Here is a 20,129-nt window from a genome sequence, read left to right on the forward strand (position 1 = left end):
CTCATCTCCATCTGAGACCACCTCAGCCTGGACTTCATTGTCTTCAGCAGTATTTTGGTAAAAGTCATTCAACAAGTCTCTAGGAAGTTCCAAACTTTCCCACATCTTCCTGTCTTCTGAACCCTCCAAGTTTCTAGGAATTTCCAAACTTTCTCACATCAACCTGTCTTATTAGCCCTCCAGACTTTTCTAACCTCTGCCTGTTACCCAGTTCCAAAATCGCTTCCACATTTTCAGGTATCCTTATAGCAGCACCCTACTCTTTGCAGTACCAATTTACTATATTAGTCCATTCTCATGCTGCTAATAAAGACATACCTGAGACTGGGTAATTTATAAAGGAAAGAGATTTAATTGACTCACAGTTCAGCATGGCTGGGAGGCCTCAGGAAACTTACAAACATGACTGAACGGGAAGCAAACACATTCTTCACATTGTGGCAGGAAGGAGAAGTGCCGAGCAAAAGGGGAAAAAGTCCCTTATAAAACCATCAGATCTCGTGAGAACTCACTCACTATCATGAGAATAGCATGAGGGTAACAGCCCTCATGATTCAATTACCTCCTACCACATCCCTCCCATGACACATGGGAATTATGGGAACTACGATTCAAGATGAGATTTGGGTGGGGTCACAGCCAAACCATATCACTGAGCCTTCCCTTTACCATCACTATATCCAAATCACAAAGTTTAGTCAGGTTTTTGTTCGAGGAGACCTCAAATTTCCTCCTTTCTTTTCATCTCTACTGTTGAATACTCTAATCTAAGCCATAGAATATTTTATCTGGACCACAACAATAACCTTCCAAGATATAAATTCCATTTGTGAAGTAGTGGCAGTATCCTGTTACTTAGAACCATGCCATTGCAAACTGGATGCATAATTAACATGTTAACTTGTCTCCCTATTTCCAGTTATGTTTCACTCCTAATCCATTTACCACATGGCAGATATTGTGATATTTATAATTACAGATCCGATCATTTTATTCCATTACCAAAAAGCCTTTGCTGCCTCCTGATTGCTCTTATGATGAAGCCCAAATTCCTTAATGTGTTCTATGAGCCCCTGCATGACTTCATGCCTATCCCTCCAGCCTTGCCACCCTCCCACTGACTCATACAGTCATACCAACCTCCCCTGGTTATGACACCTAAGGGGACAATTTCTTTCCTAATTCAGGACCACTGCAGGTATTCCTCTTTATACCCAGACACTAGAGACTTTTCTTTTCCTTCCTTTTCTCCTTCCCAGATACGCACCCACATACACAGTTTACACCTATGTTTCATACATCATCCAGATCTCAACCTAAATGTCACCTTCTTATGGAGTCCCTTCTTCACTAGTTTGAAGTCAAAATTACACCCTCTCAAGGGACCCTGTACTTGACTTTCCTATCACAAATGAAATTGTGTGTGTGTGCGTGATTATTTAATGTCTGTCTCCCACCAGACAGTAAGTTCTACAAGTCAGAGTCTAGGACCTTTTTTTTTTTTTTTTGTAGCACTATGTCCTAGTGTGAAGTACATTGCTTGGCACATGGGCACTCATGTATGTTGCTTGAATGAATGAATGTGTGTGTGCCAAACCAGAGTGAAAAAGAGAACATTGTCCTTGAACTATAAAAAACACCATGATGGCAGAGAGCACATGGTAGGTGGCAATAAGTGTTTGAAGAAATAAAATAAGGGAAGGAAAGAGAAAGGAAAACAAAAGGGAAGGAAATGGAGGGCAAAAGAAATTGAGAAAAAAATGAGAAAGGTTGTAGTCTTTGATGGGAAAACTTTCCCTATCTCTCACTAAAAAAAAAAAACAAACACGAAACCTTGGATAATGGCTATAAAATGTTAACATGCAATAAAATACAAAGCCTGTGGCTTAAATAAAATAAGGAAATGCATATAATTTTTGTGGTTTTATTTAATTCATTTCTTTTTTCTTTATTATTTATTTACTATTTGGTGACAGCATAAGGAATATCAGATGGGGTTACACTCAGACATGTACCTTTAAGTGTGTACTTTTTAATCGCAGTCTTTTATTTTTTTTAATGGTACAATTGAAGATGTCTGTTATTGGGGCCATCACCACTTCTTTCAGTGAATTAATTGAAAAAATCTTGGTTGGTTTTGATAAAAATCAAATGAATAATTGCTTCTCCTGATCATATCAGAAATGCAGATGCACGTTTGGTTGACCAAACATACTGAATTTGTTAAAACACTTACTTTGAAAATTCAGTTGAAACATTATAGTACCATCAAAATCACAAAACTTAATTCAGTAATTTCCAAAAATACATTATTAGTGACTGATAATTCTGCTGCTTTCCTCTTTTTTTTCAACTTCCATTTTAGATTCAGAATGTACATGTGCAGTACAGGTATTTTACATGGGTAAATTGCATGTTACTAAGGTTTGGGGTACAAGTGATCCCATCACCCAGGTAGTGACCATAGTACCTGAGAGTTAGCTTTTCAAACATTGCTCCCTCTCACCCTCCTCACTCTAATAGTCCCCAGTGTCTATTAGTCCCCTCTTTGTGTCCATGTGTAGTCAATATTTAGCTCCCACTTATAAGTGAGAATATGTAGTATTTGGTTTTCTGTTCCTGTATTAATTGACTTAAGATAATGGCTTTCAGCTGCATTCATTTTGCTTCAAAGGACATGATTTCATTCTTTTTTATGGCTGCATAGTATTCCATGGTGAATATGTTCCACATTTTCTTTATCCAGTCTACCATTGATGGGCATCTAGGTTGATTCCACTATGTCTTTCCTATTGTGAATACTACTGTGATAAACATACGAGTGCATTGTCTAAATTTTGGAAGAACAATGCATTTTCCTTTGGGATTGCTGGGTTGAATGGTAGTTCTAAGTTCTTTGAGAAACCTCCAAACTGGTTTCCACAGTGGCTGAACTAATTTACATTCTCACCAACAGCGTATAAGCATTCCCTTTTTTCCACAACATCTGTTGTTTTTTGACTTTTTAGTAATAGCTATTCTCATTGATGGGAGATGGCATCTCATCATGGTTTTGATTTGCATTCCTTAATTATTAGTGATATTGAGCATGTTTTCATATATTTGTTGGCCATATGTGTATCTTCTTTTGAGAAGTGTCTGTTCATGTCCTTTTCCCATTTTTTTAATGGGGTTGCCTTTTGCTTGTTGAATTGTTCCTTATAGATTCTGAATATTAGACCTTTATTTGATGTAGGGTTTGCAAATATTTTCTTCCATTCTGTAGGTTGTCTGTCTGTCCTGTTGCCAGTTTCTTTTGCTTTGTAGAAGCTCTTCAGTTTAATTGGGTCCCTCTTGTCAATTTTTACAACCTAGCTCTTAAAAGCCTTATCAAGCAAAGTTGTGTTTTGTTTCCTTCTTGCAACTTTATGGATACTTATTCTCCCTTGTAAAAAAGAACTTGCCTTTGCATACTATGATATAGAATATGCCTAAAAGTATTTTATGAACTGTAAATGTATCAACATAAATATCGATTAAGTACGATTAATCATTTTCTACCTATTTTCAAAATTATAGAAAAATATGTCGTAACTGCAAGTGTGGCCAAGAAGAACATGATGTCCTCTTGAGCAATGAAGAGGATCGAAAAGTGGGAAAACTTTTTGAAGACACCAAGTATACCACCCTGATTGCAAAACTAAAGTCAGATGGAATTCCCATGTATAAACGCAATGTTATGATATTGACCAATCCAGTTGCTGCCAAGAAGAATGTCTCCATCAATACAGTTACCTATGAGTGGGCACCTCCTGTCCAGAATCAGGCATTGGTAAATAATATGGGGACAGAGAGTTCCTTTATTGAAGTTCCTGAAGCATTTATTTGGGGCAGTTTCTTTGGTGACCTAATCAACTTCACACATCCCAGATCTATTATTCTTCTGGGGTTCTCATTACTTTGACTTCTGATTCCTTTTCTAGTCTTTTGAATGTCAGACTAAATACTTCATAAAATTTTTCCAACTCCCTAGATATGTTTACCTTTTTGAGGGAATGGTCTAACATTCTTAATAATTAGATGGAAATCATGTTTTATATCAATCTAGTAACTCTTCTAGCTTACTCTTGAGAGGATTTCTTTTAAGATGATAAAGAGAATTTTTGTCATAGTTTAGAACTAAAAAAAAAATACTCAACATTATCTGTGTTTTTTCTTCATTTTATTTTCTTTATTAATACTATATAAGACCAAAAAGATCACAGTTTTATATCAAGCGCCTTCCACTATTATAACAACTAAATGAAACATTTGGAAGTCTTTTAAGGTCAGTTAAATCATTAAAGTGAATTTTGCAATGTCATTTTTTATGTGATAAAAATGTTCCTGGTCCTGTAGACCATTCCAAACATGTCTGCCTAAAAGTTTGTGTGTTCTTTCAACTGTACATTTGTTTATTTAGCTTAAGTAAACAGTAGTAAGCCAGATCTTCTAAACTGAAAAAATATGTAATTTCATGGAGAAAAAGTGTTACTTTTTACCCAACTAAATCTATTTCGTGTACCGTTTTTGAGTTTTAACTTCTTAATATACTGTTGAGGGTGAGTTGCTACTGTTGGATAGAACCCACTTCTTTCTTAAGTAACTTGCTTCTGATGTGTGTTCTAAAACATCACACTGCCTAATGGCCAATCCCAGTTAACACTGGCCTCCTTCCTTGTGGTTCAGGCCAGGCAGTACATGCAGATGCTACCCAAGGAAAAGCAGCCAGTAGCAGGCTCAGAGGGGGCACAGTACCGGAAGAAGCAGCTGGCAAAGCAGCTCCCTGCACATGACCAGGACCCTTCAAAGTGCCATGAGTTGTCTCCCAGAGAGGTGAAGGAGATGGAGCAGTTTGTAAAGAAATATAAGAGCGAAGCTCTGGGAGTAGGAGATGTCAAACTTCCCTGTGAGATGGATGCCCAAGGCCCGAAACAAATGAACATTCCTGGAGGGGACAGAAGCACCCCAGCAGCAGTGGGGGCCATGGAGGACAAGTCTGCTGAGCACAAAAGAACTCAGTATGTAAGTAGAGTGGTCACACTGCTGGCCCGATTTGTATACTTTACAAAGTTTTTTCCCTTTCTTTGAACTTTTTTGGGGACTATTCCTCTGAGTTTCCAAAAGGGAATAGGTATGGGGAATAAACAGAATTAAGATTCACTTTAGACTTCCCACAGAGGGTCATCATGTTTGAAACTTCTATCTAAAGCCAAATTTTCTATGCATTTATTATCAAGGATAATTGTGAGTTTTATATACAGACAGTAGTTGGTATTGGCATGCTAATCAAGGACAGTGTATTATTCTATAGTCTGTTTCTAAACATGCTCTTGGTATTAATTGCTTATCTCTGCCCATAAATAAGAATATATGCTTAGGTTAATTCAGTTTTGCTTGTGAGAACATGCCTAAAATTCAAACTTAAATTTAATTTTTGCGGATATATAGTGAAGCTCTTTTTTAAGTCTCTTCTAAAGGGAGAAATTGAAGTATTTTGCTAATGACTTGAAGGTAGGAGGCAATTAGGACACAGATGAACAGACATAAGAACCAAACCTGCTGTAATATATTCCTCATAGCTCCAGTTAGCACACCAACCAATAAGGCTTAGTCCTGAAAAAAGAGCACTAATAAGCCCTGAGGGATCGTTTTAGAGAATCTGCTTAAAATTGAGCTGAAAATTACTATTACTATTTTCCTTTTTCCATAAGTGACCTTAATTCAGGAAATAATGCCCTGTTACACACAGCGTGAATGAAGTAGATTTGAGTAGCCTGGAGATTCCATTTCACAGAAGTATTAATATGTTATTATCTACAGAAGTATGAATATGTTATTATCTATGTCGACAAATTTGTAATTTCAGTAGAAATTATCTCTCTTCAAAGTTGTTTCTCTGAATTTCTACTGAAGCCAATGATAAGAAATGGCAGTCTTCTAATGACTACGTTGTTCTGGATGGCTTCCCTTTCAGTCCTGCTATTGCTGCAAACTGAGTATGAAAGAAGGCGACCCCGCCATCTATGCCGAAAGGGCTGGCTATGATAAACTGTGGCACCCAGCTTGTTTTGTCTGCAGCACCTGCCATGAACTCCTGGTTGACATGATTTATTTTTGGAAGAATGAGAAGCTATATTGTGGCAGACATTACTGTGACAGCGAGAAACCCCGATGTGCTGGCTGTGACGAGGTACGTTCTATGGGACCACCTGCATGCTGGTGCCCTCTTAGACCCTCATACGGTCCCGTTACCTAGAAGGCAACAAGACTTAACCAAACAGCAATTGCTCTGTTTACGTCCACAGAAGTTTTAAAAAATTAACTTTTGATATCATTCATTCTGTCTGTGTTAATTGGGTTAACAAATGAAAGACTAGAAATACAAAAGATTGATTTAGACTAAATTAAATGATAGCATAAGTTCAAGCTTTAGGTTATCATTTTCAAACTTTAGACCCTGAGAAAGTATGTTGTTACAGATGTAAATTATTATATTAAAAAAAAAATCTTTATTTTTATCTTCTTCCTAGCTGATATTCAGCAATGAGTATACCCAGGCAGAAAACCAGAATTGGCACCTGAAACACTTCTGCTGCTTTGACTGTGATAGCATTCTAGCTGGGGAAATATACGTGATGGTCAATGACAAGCCCGTGTGCAAGCCCTGCTATGTGAAGAATCACGCTGTGGTGAGAAGTGTTCTAAGGAGATGGTTTTGCCTCAGCCTGCTTTAGGACTTGAGTTTTTACTTTTCTTAAAGCCTCTTATAAATGGGAAACAGAAAGCACTCCTCCTAAGTAGAAAGCAAATTATTCCTACCACAGGGTGTTAAAATCAAGGCAGTTCAAAAACAATACAGGCATTGACTATGAGCCACCTCAAGATTTCTACTTGTGAAGTTTATAGTATCAATTATAGGTACTGCTTAGTAATAAAATCCTCACTTAAAAAATTCTTAATGGGAATGAGATTGTTTTATTCTCATGGTTAGCAATCAGATTCCATTTCAATAACGGTGTCTAGGGGCTATTGATATTCTTTAGCTCTATTTGAATATGATGCTTTCTGTTCGTGTTACTGGACCACCCACTGGAATTTTGTTTTTGCTACCTGGAGATTGTAAGATACCTATTTCTTAAACCCTTATTGAATTGATTTGGCATAACAAACTTTGGCCTGCATATTTAGATTTTTATGTGGGCAAACATTCCAATGTGAAAGTATATTTTTTTCTTGCATTTATTCTGCTTACACAGAGCTGCTATTGTATAATGGCCAAGTGATGGTAATGTAGATAAAGGGTAAAAAGTTGACCATAGATGGTAAAGTGTGTAAGCCAGGAGTATCCAAAAAGACATTTACTTCTTTATATGCAGCAAAAGAAATACGTGTTAATGGTCCCCTGAGCTATAAATAAAGTAAAAGAGACTCCTGGCTAAGGAATGAAATTACATATAGTTTATATAGTTATAAGAGTGTGGTACTTTGAAGATAACGTAACAAGATTTGATGTCACTGCCAATTTTCAGCGTTTATTCCCCCGATACAGTTATTCATTTTCTGTCAACTGTGTCTCACCAATATATTTCACATTCTCATAATTACAACCGCTCTACTTCAGACCTTTTCTCTTTTTTTGGTCATTTTGACTATTGCAGTGGCCTCAAATTTCGTTCCTCCACTTTCATTCGTCTTGCTCAAAAGCTACCCACCATAATGATGGAAAATGGTCTTCCTAAAATGCAAATTATTAAACTTTTAATAGATCTGGCCCCTTCTTGCCTCTCCTGTCCCTTGTACTAGTTATCCCACCCAAATCATACATTTCCACATGCTCACCAGCATTTTCTAGTTTACACACTGTTCTTTGTCTTTTGCTTACTCTTTATAGTTTTTCTAACACACCCTACTTTTCCCTGTTTTACCTGACTGTACCTACACATTTATTCCTTTAGATTCAGTTTAGCTTTAACTTTTTTTCAGAACACCTTTCCTGATTCCCTGTGCCCAAACTCCATCATTGTCTCCAGGCTCTCTGTGTTCCCAATGGTGTGTGTGGGGGGGCGTGTGTGTGTGAATGTCACTCATCTGTCTCCTTCACTAGACTGTAAGCAGCTGGAGGGTAGAGCTTGCCTTACTATTTCTGTATCTTCAGTGTCGGCACTTAGAAATGAGTGACTGACTTGTGTTCTTAATATTTCTAGCTTTGGGGCTACTGTGGGCCTTCCTTTACCTGGGGAACAAGATGTTGAATCACCATGTAACCTGATACATTATTTAGCTAAAAACTGCTTCAATGAATATTGTTGCAACAGTTTTTCTACAGACTAAAGGTATTATCATGTATACCTTTTTTTGCTGCTGTCTGACCTTTAGTCTCAAGGACTAGAATGTAACTCCATCAGGGCAGGGATTTTCTTATCTGCCTTTTCTGTTCTGTTCCCAACACTAGGACAACATAGATGCTCAATAAAAATATATTGAAACAGATAAAACTGCTGTTACAAGCTTTTCTGTATTACATTGTTGCTAATCAATGGCAGAGAATAACCACAGATATGATTTTTTAAAATAGAATAATTTTAAAATTATTTAGTTTTATAATATAGCATCATTTTGGCCAGGCGTGGTGGCTCACACCTGTAATCCCAGCACTTTGAGAGGCCAAGGCAGGCGAATCATGAGGTCAGGAGTTCGAGACCAGCCTGGCCAACATGGTGAAACCCTGTCTCTACTAAAAATACAAAAAAATTAGCTGGGCATGGTGGCGAGTGCCTGTAATTCCAGCTACTGGGGAGGCAGAGGCAGGAGAACTGCTTGAACCCGGGAGGTGAAGGTTATAATGAGCTGAGATCCTGCCCTTGCACCCCAGCCCAGGTGACAGTGTGAGACTCCGTTTCAAAAACAAAACAAAACAATAGATATATAGCATCATTTCTTTCATGTTTACTTTCTCAGTGGGATATACCATTGGCCTTTGCCTAATATTAAAATGAGCATACATATCCATCGCCAGAACAAGTTCCAGCTAACAGCAAAGAGAGCTACCCACACAGCATGCTACATTATATAAAATTTGGAGAAGTTTATCTAGTTCAGGACATTGATCTGCTTAGATCTTTTAATTTTAAAAAAGAGAGAGAGAAAATACAAATTATTTTTAGACTTGAAATCAAGTGCTCAACTCCAAACAACATTTCTGAGAAAAAAAAAAATTACCTGGAAGGAAAAAAAATGGGAAATGCAGCTACTTTGTCTCTGTGTAGTCACTGGAACGCCATAGTTACCCCCAGAATTCACATCCACCAGATTCACAGGACACTCCTGCAGAGAGCTCATTCCAACAGATGTCATTAGCTGTTTTACATCCTGTGTACAAATAAAAAGAGGGATTGAAGGAAATAAGAATTCTTTGAAATATTAAAGGTTTAGGAACATGGGAAAATCAAATGGCAGGTGGAAAGTGGTGAAGCACATCATCTTCCTGAAGAGTTCTGCTGTCCCCAGGCCCTCGGCGCAGCCTGGGCCAATTTTAGATTTTCAAAGAATTAGGGATCAGTAGATTCGACCTGTGATTACATGTCAGATTTTGAATTTATGGTAATCAATAGAGATAACTAATTGAACATTAGTTATCTCTTTTTTGTAAATTGCAACTGAAAATGTGTGTTTTGGGTAATTATAAAAAGATCCACAAATACTATTATAGGTCTGAGAAAAAGTAGATAGATCATGGTCTAAAAGCAAGGTAATAAAACACACAGTGTATTTTATAAGAACACATTCAAAATGCTTATACAAACAAGAAATACTGAAAGATTGAATGTTCTTATCACAAGGAAATCATATAATGTTTAAGGAGAGGGATATCCTAATTACCCTGATTTGATCACTACACTATGTATACATGTATTGAAACATCACATAGTACACCCATAAATATGTACAATTATGTGTTGATCATAAATTTTAAAATGGAAAGATTAATATTAAATGTGGAAAACAATAAGACAATGTTCTAAATGAATAATAAAGCTATAAAAATACATACAAAAAGTAGTTGCTTGCGTGGTGCAGCTACACATTAGAAATGTGCTTGCAATTGAAACATTCAGTTTTGTTGTATTCAGGAATAGTATATTGATCACACAAAGTATTTTCCTTGTATCTCAGGGAAGACTGGGTTGACCTAACTTATAGATTACAGAGCTATAATCTCTGTAATCAGAAGCAATATAACTAAAAAATATGCAGGTCTGAAATGGACATATATAACAGGCCTCACTTCACTGCCTAAACCAATTATCCAGTGAGTAGCAGCCACATTTTGAAGTCTTTTTGAGTAGGAGGCTCAAGCTGAATGACCTCCACCCACCTGTTCCTGCCCCTTATCCCTCAGTAATTCCTGACAATCACATTATGAGGCCAAGGGTGCTTAAGATTAGTCACTGTGATACCAGACAGTCTTGTTGGCTTCTTCGCTTGTTATGAAATATTTAAAACAAAAACTTTAAGACAGTCATATTCATTCAGAACATGTATAAACCAGAAGGGCATGGACTATAGAGGTCTGAACTGGTTTGCTGTTTTCTGCTATAACATAGGTCATTTACATGTTTGAATAAGAAAATTTTGTGTAAATGTATGTATGTTTGTGTGTGTGTATATATACATGTTTGTATGTCATATATATATTCATCCATAACACATAGTGAATGGTACAGGGATTGCAAGTATTCATGTTCTACAATATTAGATTACACATAAATTATGACTGATCTTATGACAGAATAGAAGCCAGTTAACTACAAGTTATATTTTTAGTGCAAATTCATTATTCTCAAACACTGTCAGTATTTTTAATTGAGTCCTTAATTACTTTGAACATGATTTTAATTTACTACTGTCTAGAAATTAGTGGTGTTAATAATCTCATGTGTCATAGGTAAGACAGGTAAAATTACCACTTCAAAGCTTTAATGAACAAGGAAAAATCATCTCATAAACTTCTGTGTAATTACAAATGTGCGATCTAATAAAATACATCAGAACTAAGCACACTGCTTTGGAACTTCCCATCAACACTTTCTGCCTTGAACGCCATGAAGTTATCTTACGTGCACCACATCACCTGTTTGGCCTTCACCCATTGTTTCTCAGGATGTTCAGTCTATTAACCTCTCTTAACAGCTGGCCAGAAAGGTTAGCTAGAAGGCCACCCTCCATCGTGTATTTCCGAGGTTGTCATCATGAGTTGTAATTTGTCATCTAAAGAAACGTGTTCAGTTTGTCCTAAGGTGAAAATGTTACCATTACAGCTTGATCTCTCACCCTCTTCTCTTGTGTTATTTCTTGATAGGTGTGTCAGGGATGCCACAATGCCATCGACCCAGAAGTGCAGCGGGTGAGCTATAACAACTTCAGCTGGCATGCATCCACAGAGTGCTTTCTGTGCTCCTGCTGCAGCAAGTGCCTCATTGGGCAGAAGTTCATGCCAGTAGAAGGGATGGTTTTCTGTTCAGTGGAATGTAAGAAGATGATGTCTTAGGAGGAGGGCACCCAGAAGTATCGAGCCATCGCTAGCCAAAGTGGTCTGCATTTCTACTGTAAAATGCCATTTGAAAAAAAATAAAAGGCAAAAAAAAAGAAACTGTAAAGGAAACCAAGAGATTTTGTTTAATTTTTTTGGCCATTTTTTCTTTATCAATTTTTTTTTTCTGTCTCAGCTTTTAAACTTGACTTAAGCACTTGATTTGTAAAACAGTAAATAATTTTATCTTTCCATAGCTTTTCCAGTGTGAAATCATTTAGTTGGAAGCTTGGATCTCATTAAACTTCATGTCTCTATTCCATTTGTGCCAAACACTTAAAAGTTAATGTACTGAATGGAAAGATGCGCATTTCTAGTTCTACACTCCTTTTTTTCCCCTCGTGTGTAAAATGAAAAGGAAACTAAATTTGCCCTAATATCAAGGCGCTACATTTATTGCCTCATCTTATTCACTGACCTTTGTAATAATACACAGTGAATTCTTTTTGACAGAGAAATGAAGTGTAGTATGCAAAGCTGCCGTTTTAATGCCTATGCATTTACTCTTTCCTGATTTAGGCAGAGGTGGCATTTTCTTTATTGCATTTCTCTATTTTTTTTTTTTTTAATGTACCCTACCTCTCAGTATTCTCTTTGTAAGTGGGTGACTTCCATCTGTGGCCTTGAATATTTTATCACATGTGGCATAACAGTATCCACACTTTTTCAATTTTTTTTTAAATTTTGAGCAATTCTCCTGCCTCAGCTTCCCAAATAACTGGGATTACAGGTGCATGCCACCATGCCCAGCTAATTTTTGTATTTTTAGTAGAGACAGGTTTTAACCATGTTAGCCAGGCTGGTCTCAAACTCCTGACCTCAGATGATCCGCCTGTCTTGGCCTCCCAAAGTGCTGGGATTACAGGCGTGGGAGCCACCATGCTTGACCTACACACTTTTTACTTCTATACATGATTTTTGGCTTGGACATAAAAAGCCAAGCCACCCATTTGCTTTTAATCCAAAGAACATGTATACTTTTTGTACCCAGAAACTATGATTCATATTGATTGCACGTGCCTGCCATGATTTAGATAAGATTTTTTTTTTGCATGGTTTTTATGCTTTTCTAACGGATCCTGTTTTATAATACTTCCAAGCCTATCCATGGATATATCAAATGTCTTCACTTGTGTATTTTCATGGCTAGGTATTTCTAATGTTTATTTTTCCCTGTGTACTTCTACACATAGCTATGCACTATGAAAATTAAATGGAATGAATGATATGTATATTACTCAAAATAAAGTTTCTTTCACTTTAATAATCATTGTCTCTTTTTATTCATATCCTTTTTTGAGTGAAAAATGCTTCTGCAACTAAGCATGTGTTACAGCAGGGGGCGATGTCTCCAAGGATAAAAATTACCCAAAAGAAAATAAAGGCTGCCTCTTGGCAGGACAGAACAGAATCTAGATGTTTCATTATGAAAAAAGATAAGGTTTATGAAACTTTAAAATCAGGACTTTTAAGTTGTTTTTGGTCATGCAGGAGTTTTTTTCTTTTTCAAAGAAAGGGAAAGTGTAATTTTAACATTTGGGAGAACTTTATTTTCTATTCAGTTGGATCTAACAAGCCTTTTATATTTGGGTTTCAACTCTGGTTTCTTTATATGTAAAAATTTTAAAAGAATTTTTTCCTGAAAACTTATCATGAGACAGGAAGCAAATGGGGAATAGTGGTAGATTCATTCTTCCTAATGTTAGCAGGCCATAATACTTTTTTCCCTCAGTCTACAATTATTTCTGTCACAGTCGGAGTAGCAGTTTTCTCTGACACATACCCAGAATAACTTGACTTTTTTTTTTTTTTCCAGCTCCTGTTTGGCCAATAGTACTTCTCTTTACATTCCACTTCTCCACTCCCCTCCACCACACACACACGCACATGTGCATACCAGGCATACAAATTTATTCCTTCTGCACTATGCCTTTTTCGACCATGCAGAAGTAACTTTTAGAGCTTGGATATGTGTCACGTTATCTAAAGTAACCTAATTCTGCATACAATTTTATAAGCTAATATCACAAGTATCATTATTGTCCATAAAGATCACTTTACGATTGCTCATATCTTTATCTTAAATGGCAACAAATATATTTTCCACAGCATATTGTCCACAAAGTTGTACAACTTAACTTTTCCCAGACATGGCTAAGTGATAATAAAACTGAAACAGAACCCATCTGCTACCAACATGGCCAATTCCCTTAGGAAATGTGGGTTGCTCTTGAGACGTTCTGGCCTTCATATGTGTTGCATATCTCCCTTTCTTCCTTTCTTTTTTCTTTAAGCCGGGGGCTGGGGGGGGGCTGGGGGGGGTGGCGACAAATGAGGGGCTAGGGATTGTTCTTTCTTTTCATCGACTCTAGCTGAAACTTCTATTACCGAAGTCTTCAAGCATAGATTTCCAAATTTAACTTTGAAGTATTTCAGCCCAGTTTCACCAAAGGCAAGGGATTCATCACTGATTCATTCTCAAGGAATTTCCAACACATAGTGTTTAAGCTTATACAACTTCACCATAGTTACCAAAGAGACACCAGCACCCAAGAGCAGCATTCAGCCTTTGTCTTGAGATGCCTCGGCATATCTGAACTTGTCTTCTGGGTATTCACTTAATTCTTTGGAAAACTTGGGATTCTGTCAATGTCTCCATAAAAAGGTGCTTTCCCACAATTTCTTACTCATCTGTCCCTTCTTGGCCTCTGTTGATTTAAATGCTCACCAATAACTTTGATGACTGTACTGAATGCCCACATGTATGCAAAGGACCCACTGTGCTGGGATATGTGTATGTGCTTTGACCACACAAAACACATTCTGGCTTGATTAATAGATTAATAGGATTTTTTTTCCATATATTTAGTTGATGCTTAAGTAGCTTTGGCTAATTATTTTGTTCTTTCACAGAGAACACGTCATTGTAGCTTCTATTTGATCTGATAATATAAATTGAAGCACTCAAAATAAGATATCATTACCTTTTGATGCTTGTTTTGAATGACATTTATGAAGGCTGCTATCAATATTTTTTCAGTGATACTCCTCACCAGGGTGTCTTGCCCCTCAGCCAATAACAAAACCAACTTGTACCCAGTTATCTTTACTAGAGTCAGCCATGAGTGAATATAGAGACTAATATTAGAGTTGATTTCTCCATAAATATTGATGGACTGTGAAGGCATCATGTTATAATTCCAGGGGGATCTGGATTTAATAATCTAGACAGACACTTTCTAGCCACATCCCATTGATTCTCCTCCTCTCCCATTACAATAGGATGGAGGACGACATTGTTGGATTTGAAGAGTACGAAATACCAGGCCCAAGTGTTGAATGGACATCATGTATTGAAGTCATCAAGATTAACCACAGGGAAAATGGGGGAGAGAAGAGTAAGCCAGAGCTAAAGTTATCAAAGTATGTGGAGAAGTATTGTGGCATCTGATAGAAGATGGAAACTCAGGGTGGAGATGGGTGGTAAAGTCTAAGTCCATGTGCTACACCTAAAAGAGCTGTGAGTGTTAGGAAACAAACAGCCTTTAATGGGAAAAACAGTAGACAGTGAGGAAGACAGGCACCCCACAGGGATTGTGCCAGACTCTACTTGAAATACTACAGAAGAAGCAGACTTTTGGGATAACTAGGTGTCAGCTGGAGAAGATGATGATGAGTTTGAGAGTACAAAGGAGTCTGCAGTTCACAGACATTGGATGTCAGTGGGTACAGAGATAAGAGTATAGGAAGAGATAGGGCCAGATTCAAAGTACAAAGCAGAATGGGTATCAGGTTTCCAGTAAGGCTGAAAAATCTAGAGGCCAGGGGTAATAAACAGGACCGAGAGGCAGGCTAAGGTTAGTTCTGGTAGTTTCCTAGGGAAAGGCGGGTTATCAGGAATGCTTTTGGCTGTAAGTTACTAAAAACCTAACTAAGAGTGGTTTTAAGACAAGATGGAGGCTAACCCAAATTTGGCTCCGACAAGTTTATTTAATCTCTCTATTCTTCCACCCTCTATGTGTTGTTGCCTTCTATCCTCATTTGTCCCTTCATTCAAGCACCACTCCCTCGTATGACATCATCCAAAATAATAAAGAAGATAAGTGGCAAAAGCGTATTTTACCTCTAGAAAAGGAAGATCTTTCCCAGGGGCCGCCAGTTGATTCACCTGCCATTCCACTTAATTGGCCACAAATATGCCACCTGCTCATCCTCATCAAAGGCAGAGGAAAATGGAGTTTCTATGGTGGACTTATCCAAGCACAATTCATACCATGAGGTCTGGGCACATGCTGCCCAGAACAAAATTATTTTGCTAATGTGATTGTTTAGATTCAGCATTGTTTAGATAACTAAAAGGTATGTTTGTAAATAAGCATGAATCTAAAGTTTGGGGTTTCTGTTGGCTTGTGAGATGAGTCAGGAACATCATTTGGGGACACCTTTCTTAGGTAACATTTCACTTTTCATGGCCAGCAATAATGTGAAGTCAGGGCAGGAAACACTAACATCCTTGGGGTTCTGGTTACTGGACTCTGCTTGGCTTGCTTCTCCCAGCATCTCATTCTGTCTGATCTGTTCTCAAAGCCACAGGTCACTGTTATATGTCTACCAAGCACTGCCCCTACCTCTCTCTCAGAAGTGATGATGACTTATTCCTTGGTGCTCCTACCACTCTGACTTAATCTGGCCATCTGAAACACTTATTTGAATCTGTCTATGCCTGCTTCTCCATTACTATAACCAATACTTTGGCTAAAAAACTTGGCATTTCTCACCAGGTATATTGTAAATTCCTATCAGATCCCTTGTTCTAATGCAGTGGTTCTCAGACTTTAACATGCATCAAATTTACCTGCAGGGCTTGTTAAATACAGAATACTGGACTCCACTCCCCAGAGTGTCTGATTCAGTAGATCTTATACAGGGCCTGATAATTTGTATTCTGAACAAATTCCCAGGTGACGCTTACACTTTAAGAAATATTGGTCTAATCCTGAGAACATCGAGGAAAAAATTAAACTCATTTTCTCCTACTTCACTCTCACCAACACATTTCTTTTCCTCTTTTTTTCTTTCTTCTTTTTTTTTTTTTTTTTGAAACAGAGTTTCACTCTTGTTGCCCAGGCTAGAGTGCAGTGGCATAATCTGGGCTCACTGCAACCTCTGCCTCCCAGGTTCAAGCCATTCTCCTGCCTCAGCCTCCCGAGTAACTGGGATTACAGGTGCCCACCATCATGCTCAGCTAATTTTTTGAATTTTAGTAGAGACGGGGTTTCACCATGTTGGCCAGGCTGGTCTCGAACTCCTGACTTCAGGTGATCCACCCGCCTTGGTCTCCCAAAGTGCAGGGATTCAGGTGTGAGCCACCACACCCAGCCCAGCCTTCACCAACACATTTCTAACACCAGACGTAAGGGGGTGTTTCCCCACCCACCAAGCAATCAGCAAATTCTGCAGCAGACACAAGCTGGGTGCCCTCCAGTTTACTTCTGATGCTATCTACCTGGAGGCTGTGTTAGATCCCACAGGTTGAGAGCTCACTTTCACAAGATTGTTCCCCCCTTCCAATACCAATATCAAGCCTCAGGTTGCTTTACCTGTGCTTCTGGTCAACTGGCTATAAATCAGGCTTTCCACAACCCCTTATTCAGGTTCTACTAACTTGCTAGAGCTGCTCACAACAGAACTCAGGGACACAATTTACTTATATTTCACAGTTTATTATAAAGAATATTACAAAGGATACAGATGGAAAGGCACATAAGGCAAGGCATGTGAGAAGGGGTGCCATTCCCTCTCTGATGTACCACCCTCCAGGAACCAGAACGTGTTCAGCTATTTAGAAGCTCCAAGAATCCGGTCATTTGGGGTTTTTATGGAGGTTTCATTACATAAGCACGATTGATGAAATTATTGGTCATTGTTGATCAGTTTAGCCTTCAGCCACTCTTCTCTCCCTGGAAGGTGGGTAGCGGGGAGCTGAAAGTCCCAACCCCACCTCTTATCCTGCCTTGGTCTTTCTGGTGACCAGCCCCTATCCTGAAGCTACCTAGGGGCTGCCAGCCATCAGTCAACTCATTCACATACAAAAACACATTATTACTAATAGATTACATCTATTACTTTGGAGAGTCCATGATTTTAGAAGTTAATGCCAGGAAATGGGAAGAAAGGTCAAATATGTATTTTATACTATCAGATTCATTCTCTTTTCTTCTACCAGAGTGCAATACAGAGAAGATATTAGTATTCCTTACTGAAAAAAATCTAACAGTGATTCAGCCTCTTTTCCCACCCTTTTCACATATACACATGTTCATCTAGCCATAACTGAATGCTTGCAGTTTTCTGAAGTTAGTAGCTTCCTTCATACCTCCATGACTTTGCAAAGATAGTTACCTCTAAGAAGCTGATCGATGACCCTTCCACACCCCCTCATGCTTGAAACCCATCTTTGCTTACGTACATCTTGACCTATACTACTAGTTCACTGATATCATTGCCCTACTTAAGTGCAGAAATATAATTTTTTCATGTTTATTTCCTTACAACCAAATATAGCACTTAACACATGATACGTGCCCCCAAAATGGTGAATAACAAAAAGAATTAAGTGGCATCTGAATAAGCCATAATAAATCAGGTAAGAGTTTTACTAATTGAGATGGAACTCATTTGACCAAGTTTCTAAAGGACAGAGCAAAAGAAGAAACAGAGCTCAGTAACCATAAGTATTTTTTTAATTAAAAAGTCACTTGTGTTTTAAAAAATGACAGTACAAGGATCCAATTACATAATCCTCAGCAACACTTATTAAAATTCCCTCTTCTCTGCTACCTGCGTTTCTCATACCTCCAGCTGCTCTCTCCACAAGTCCCCCAAACCTCAATCCTGCCCAATTTCTTTTCTCTCACACTCTGCCATCTCCACTTCTCTCCATTGTTTCATTCATTCATTCATTCATTTGCTTAATCAATCAATATTTATTATCTGCTATGTGTCAGGAATGGTTGCAGGCACTGGGACCAAGTGATGTGAACAAGATAAACAAGATCCCTGTTCTCATGGTGTTTTACATTCGATAGAGAATAGGACTGAAGTAAATAATTCTAACAGAAAATGAAATGCTGGCCAAATGGGGGCAGGGAGGGGATAGATCCAGAACAGAGGATATATTAATAACAACAGAAGGCCAAGGCTATTAAAAATATTTTATAAGGGCCTGCATAATACATAGAATGAAGATTCAAATTTTCTTCTCAGATTCTTAGCATTGCTCTTCACCTGGACACGTGAAAACTGGGTTTCTCTTTGAAAGTCTGGAAGGATTGAGGGAAGGCTATGATCTCTCACATATGAATCATTTTTACCTGCCTAAGAAATTACTATTAGATCTTAATACTAACAGAGCTTCACTCCCCAAAGAAAGGTGTATATTTCCTCCTTTCTGAAACTGACAGTAATGTCAATAACTGTATCTTTTTTTCTACATTTTGATTTCCAGGAAGCTTTGAGGAAAATCTTACCCTTCACTAACATAGCAATTATGATTTAAATCTTTTTTCCAGATAACGTTGTTGTATGAACTCTCATTTCAGCCTGCTTCAAATTCTTTGTGGAATTTGGCAGGGGATCTTCTTGGTTAGGATTATTTATCTTTTCAAAGTATCAAAAAACATTGATCATTGTAAGGGTACAGGCAGGAATATAGGAATTCTGTTCCTACAGATGGAACAGAAGCCAGGGCTGGGCAGCCACCAGGTCCTTTTCCCCTCCCTCTAAGTTCCTCCCTGAACATCTGCTTCATTTTTCTTTCCCTGTAGGCACAGTCTCTCTGCTCCTTAGTCTGCATGATCAGTTAGTAAAGATGGGTACTCTAAAATTTCTGAGTTCATAGGTTACAAATATTGTCACACTGAGAGACTGACTGGCTGCCTCTTGATTCTGATTCCAAATTCCCCAGAAAAAAAAAAATCTGATTGTCTCCAATTGTTTTACACATAGACAAACCAATTTATGATCAGGGGACAGAGTCATGCAACCTAAGCAAAACAGTTAAAAATCTCATCAAATGAAGTTTGAGAGGGCAACACAGTGGAAATAAGTGAGAGTGAATCAAGGAGCTTGGGGGATCATTGTGATCAGAAAGACACTCTGCCAGTTTATTATTATAATTGTAAATAGAGAGTTAGGAGGATAGCATGGCAGACACTGGCTAGATGATCTCCAAGCTTATTTCCAGTGTAACTATATTTCCCAGCATCCACTGTAGTTGTGTGGAGTTTTCTGATTGAGTTTTGGCCAAGAGACCATGGAAAGAAGTGATATAGTCTCCTTCTGGCTTTGCCGTGACAACTCAGGTCAAGATGGTGCAGCCAAGAGATAAATGAGCTTTCTCCTTTGCAGTGTTGTGCACGGAAACATGATGTGGGCAAGAAACATGCATTTATTGGTTCAAGCCACTGATATTGGGCTTGTTGGTCATAGGAGTTAACCTTCCCTAACTAGTACAGAT

General features: G+C 38.0%; 1 protein-coding gene across 3 annotated transcripts in view; it reads left to right on the plus strand.

Moving 5' to 3' along the window:
- The window catches only part of TES (testin LIM domain protein), a 51,203-nt gene extending 38,328 nt beyond the window's left edge, over nt 1-12,875 (plus strand). For all 3 annotated transcript variants that reach the window (XM_005550574.5, XM_005550573.5, XM_065542489.2), the window contains 5 exons: nt 3,559-3,811; nt 4,708-5,043; nt 5,996-6,211; nt 6,552-6,710; nt 11,381-12,875. In XM_005550574.5, the coding sequence (XP_005550631.3) occupies nt 3,559-3,811; nt 4,708-5,043; nt 5,996-6,211; nt 6,552-6,710; nt 11,381-11,569 (1,153 nt within the window). In that variant the 3' untranslated portion in view covers nt 11,570-12,875. The remainder of the gene's footprint in view (nt 1-3,558; nt 3,812-4,707; nt 5,044-5,995; nt 6,212-6,551; nt 6,711-11,380) is intronic.
- The last annotated feature ends 7,254 nt before the right edge of the window (nt 12,876-20,129 follow it).

The sequence above is a fragment of the Macaca fascicularis genome, chromosome 3, assembly GCF_037993035.2.
Source record: "Macaca fascicularis isolate 582-1 chromosome 3, T2T-MFA8v1.1".
In the NCBI taxonomy this organism is placed as follows: Eukaryota; Metazoa; Chordata; class Mammalia; order Primates; family Cercopithecidae; genus Macaca; species Macaca fascicularis.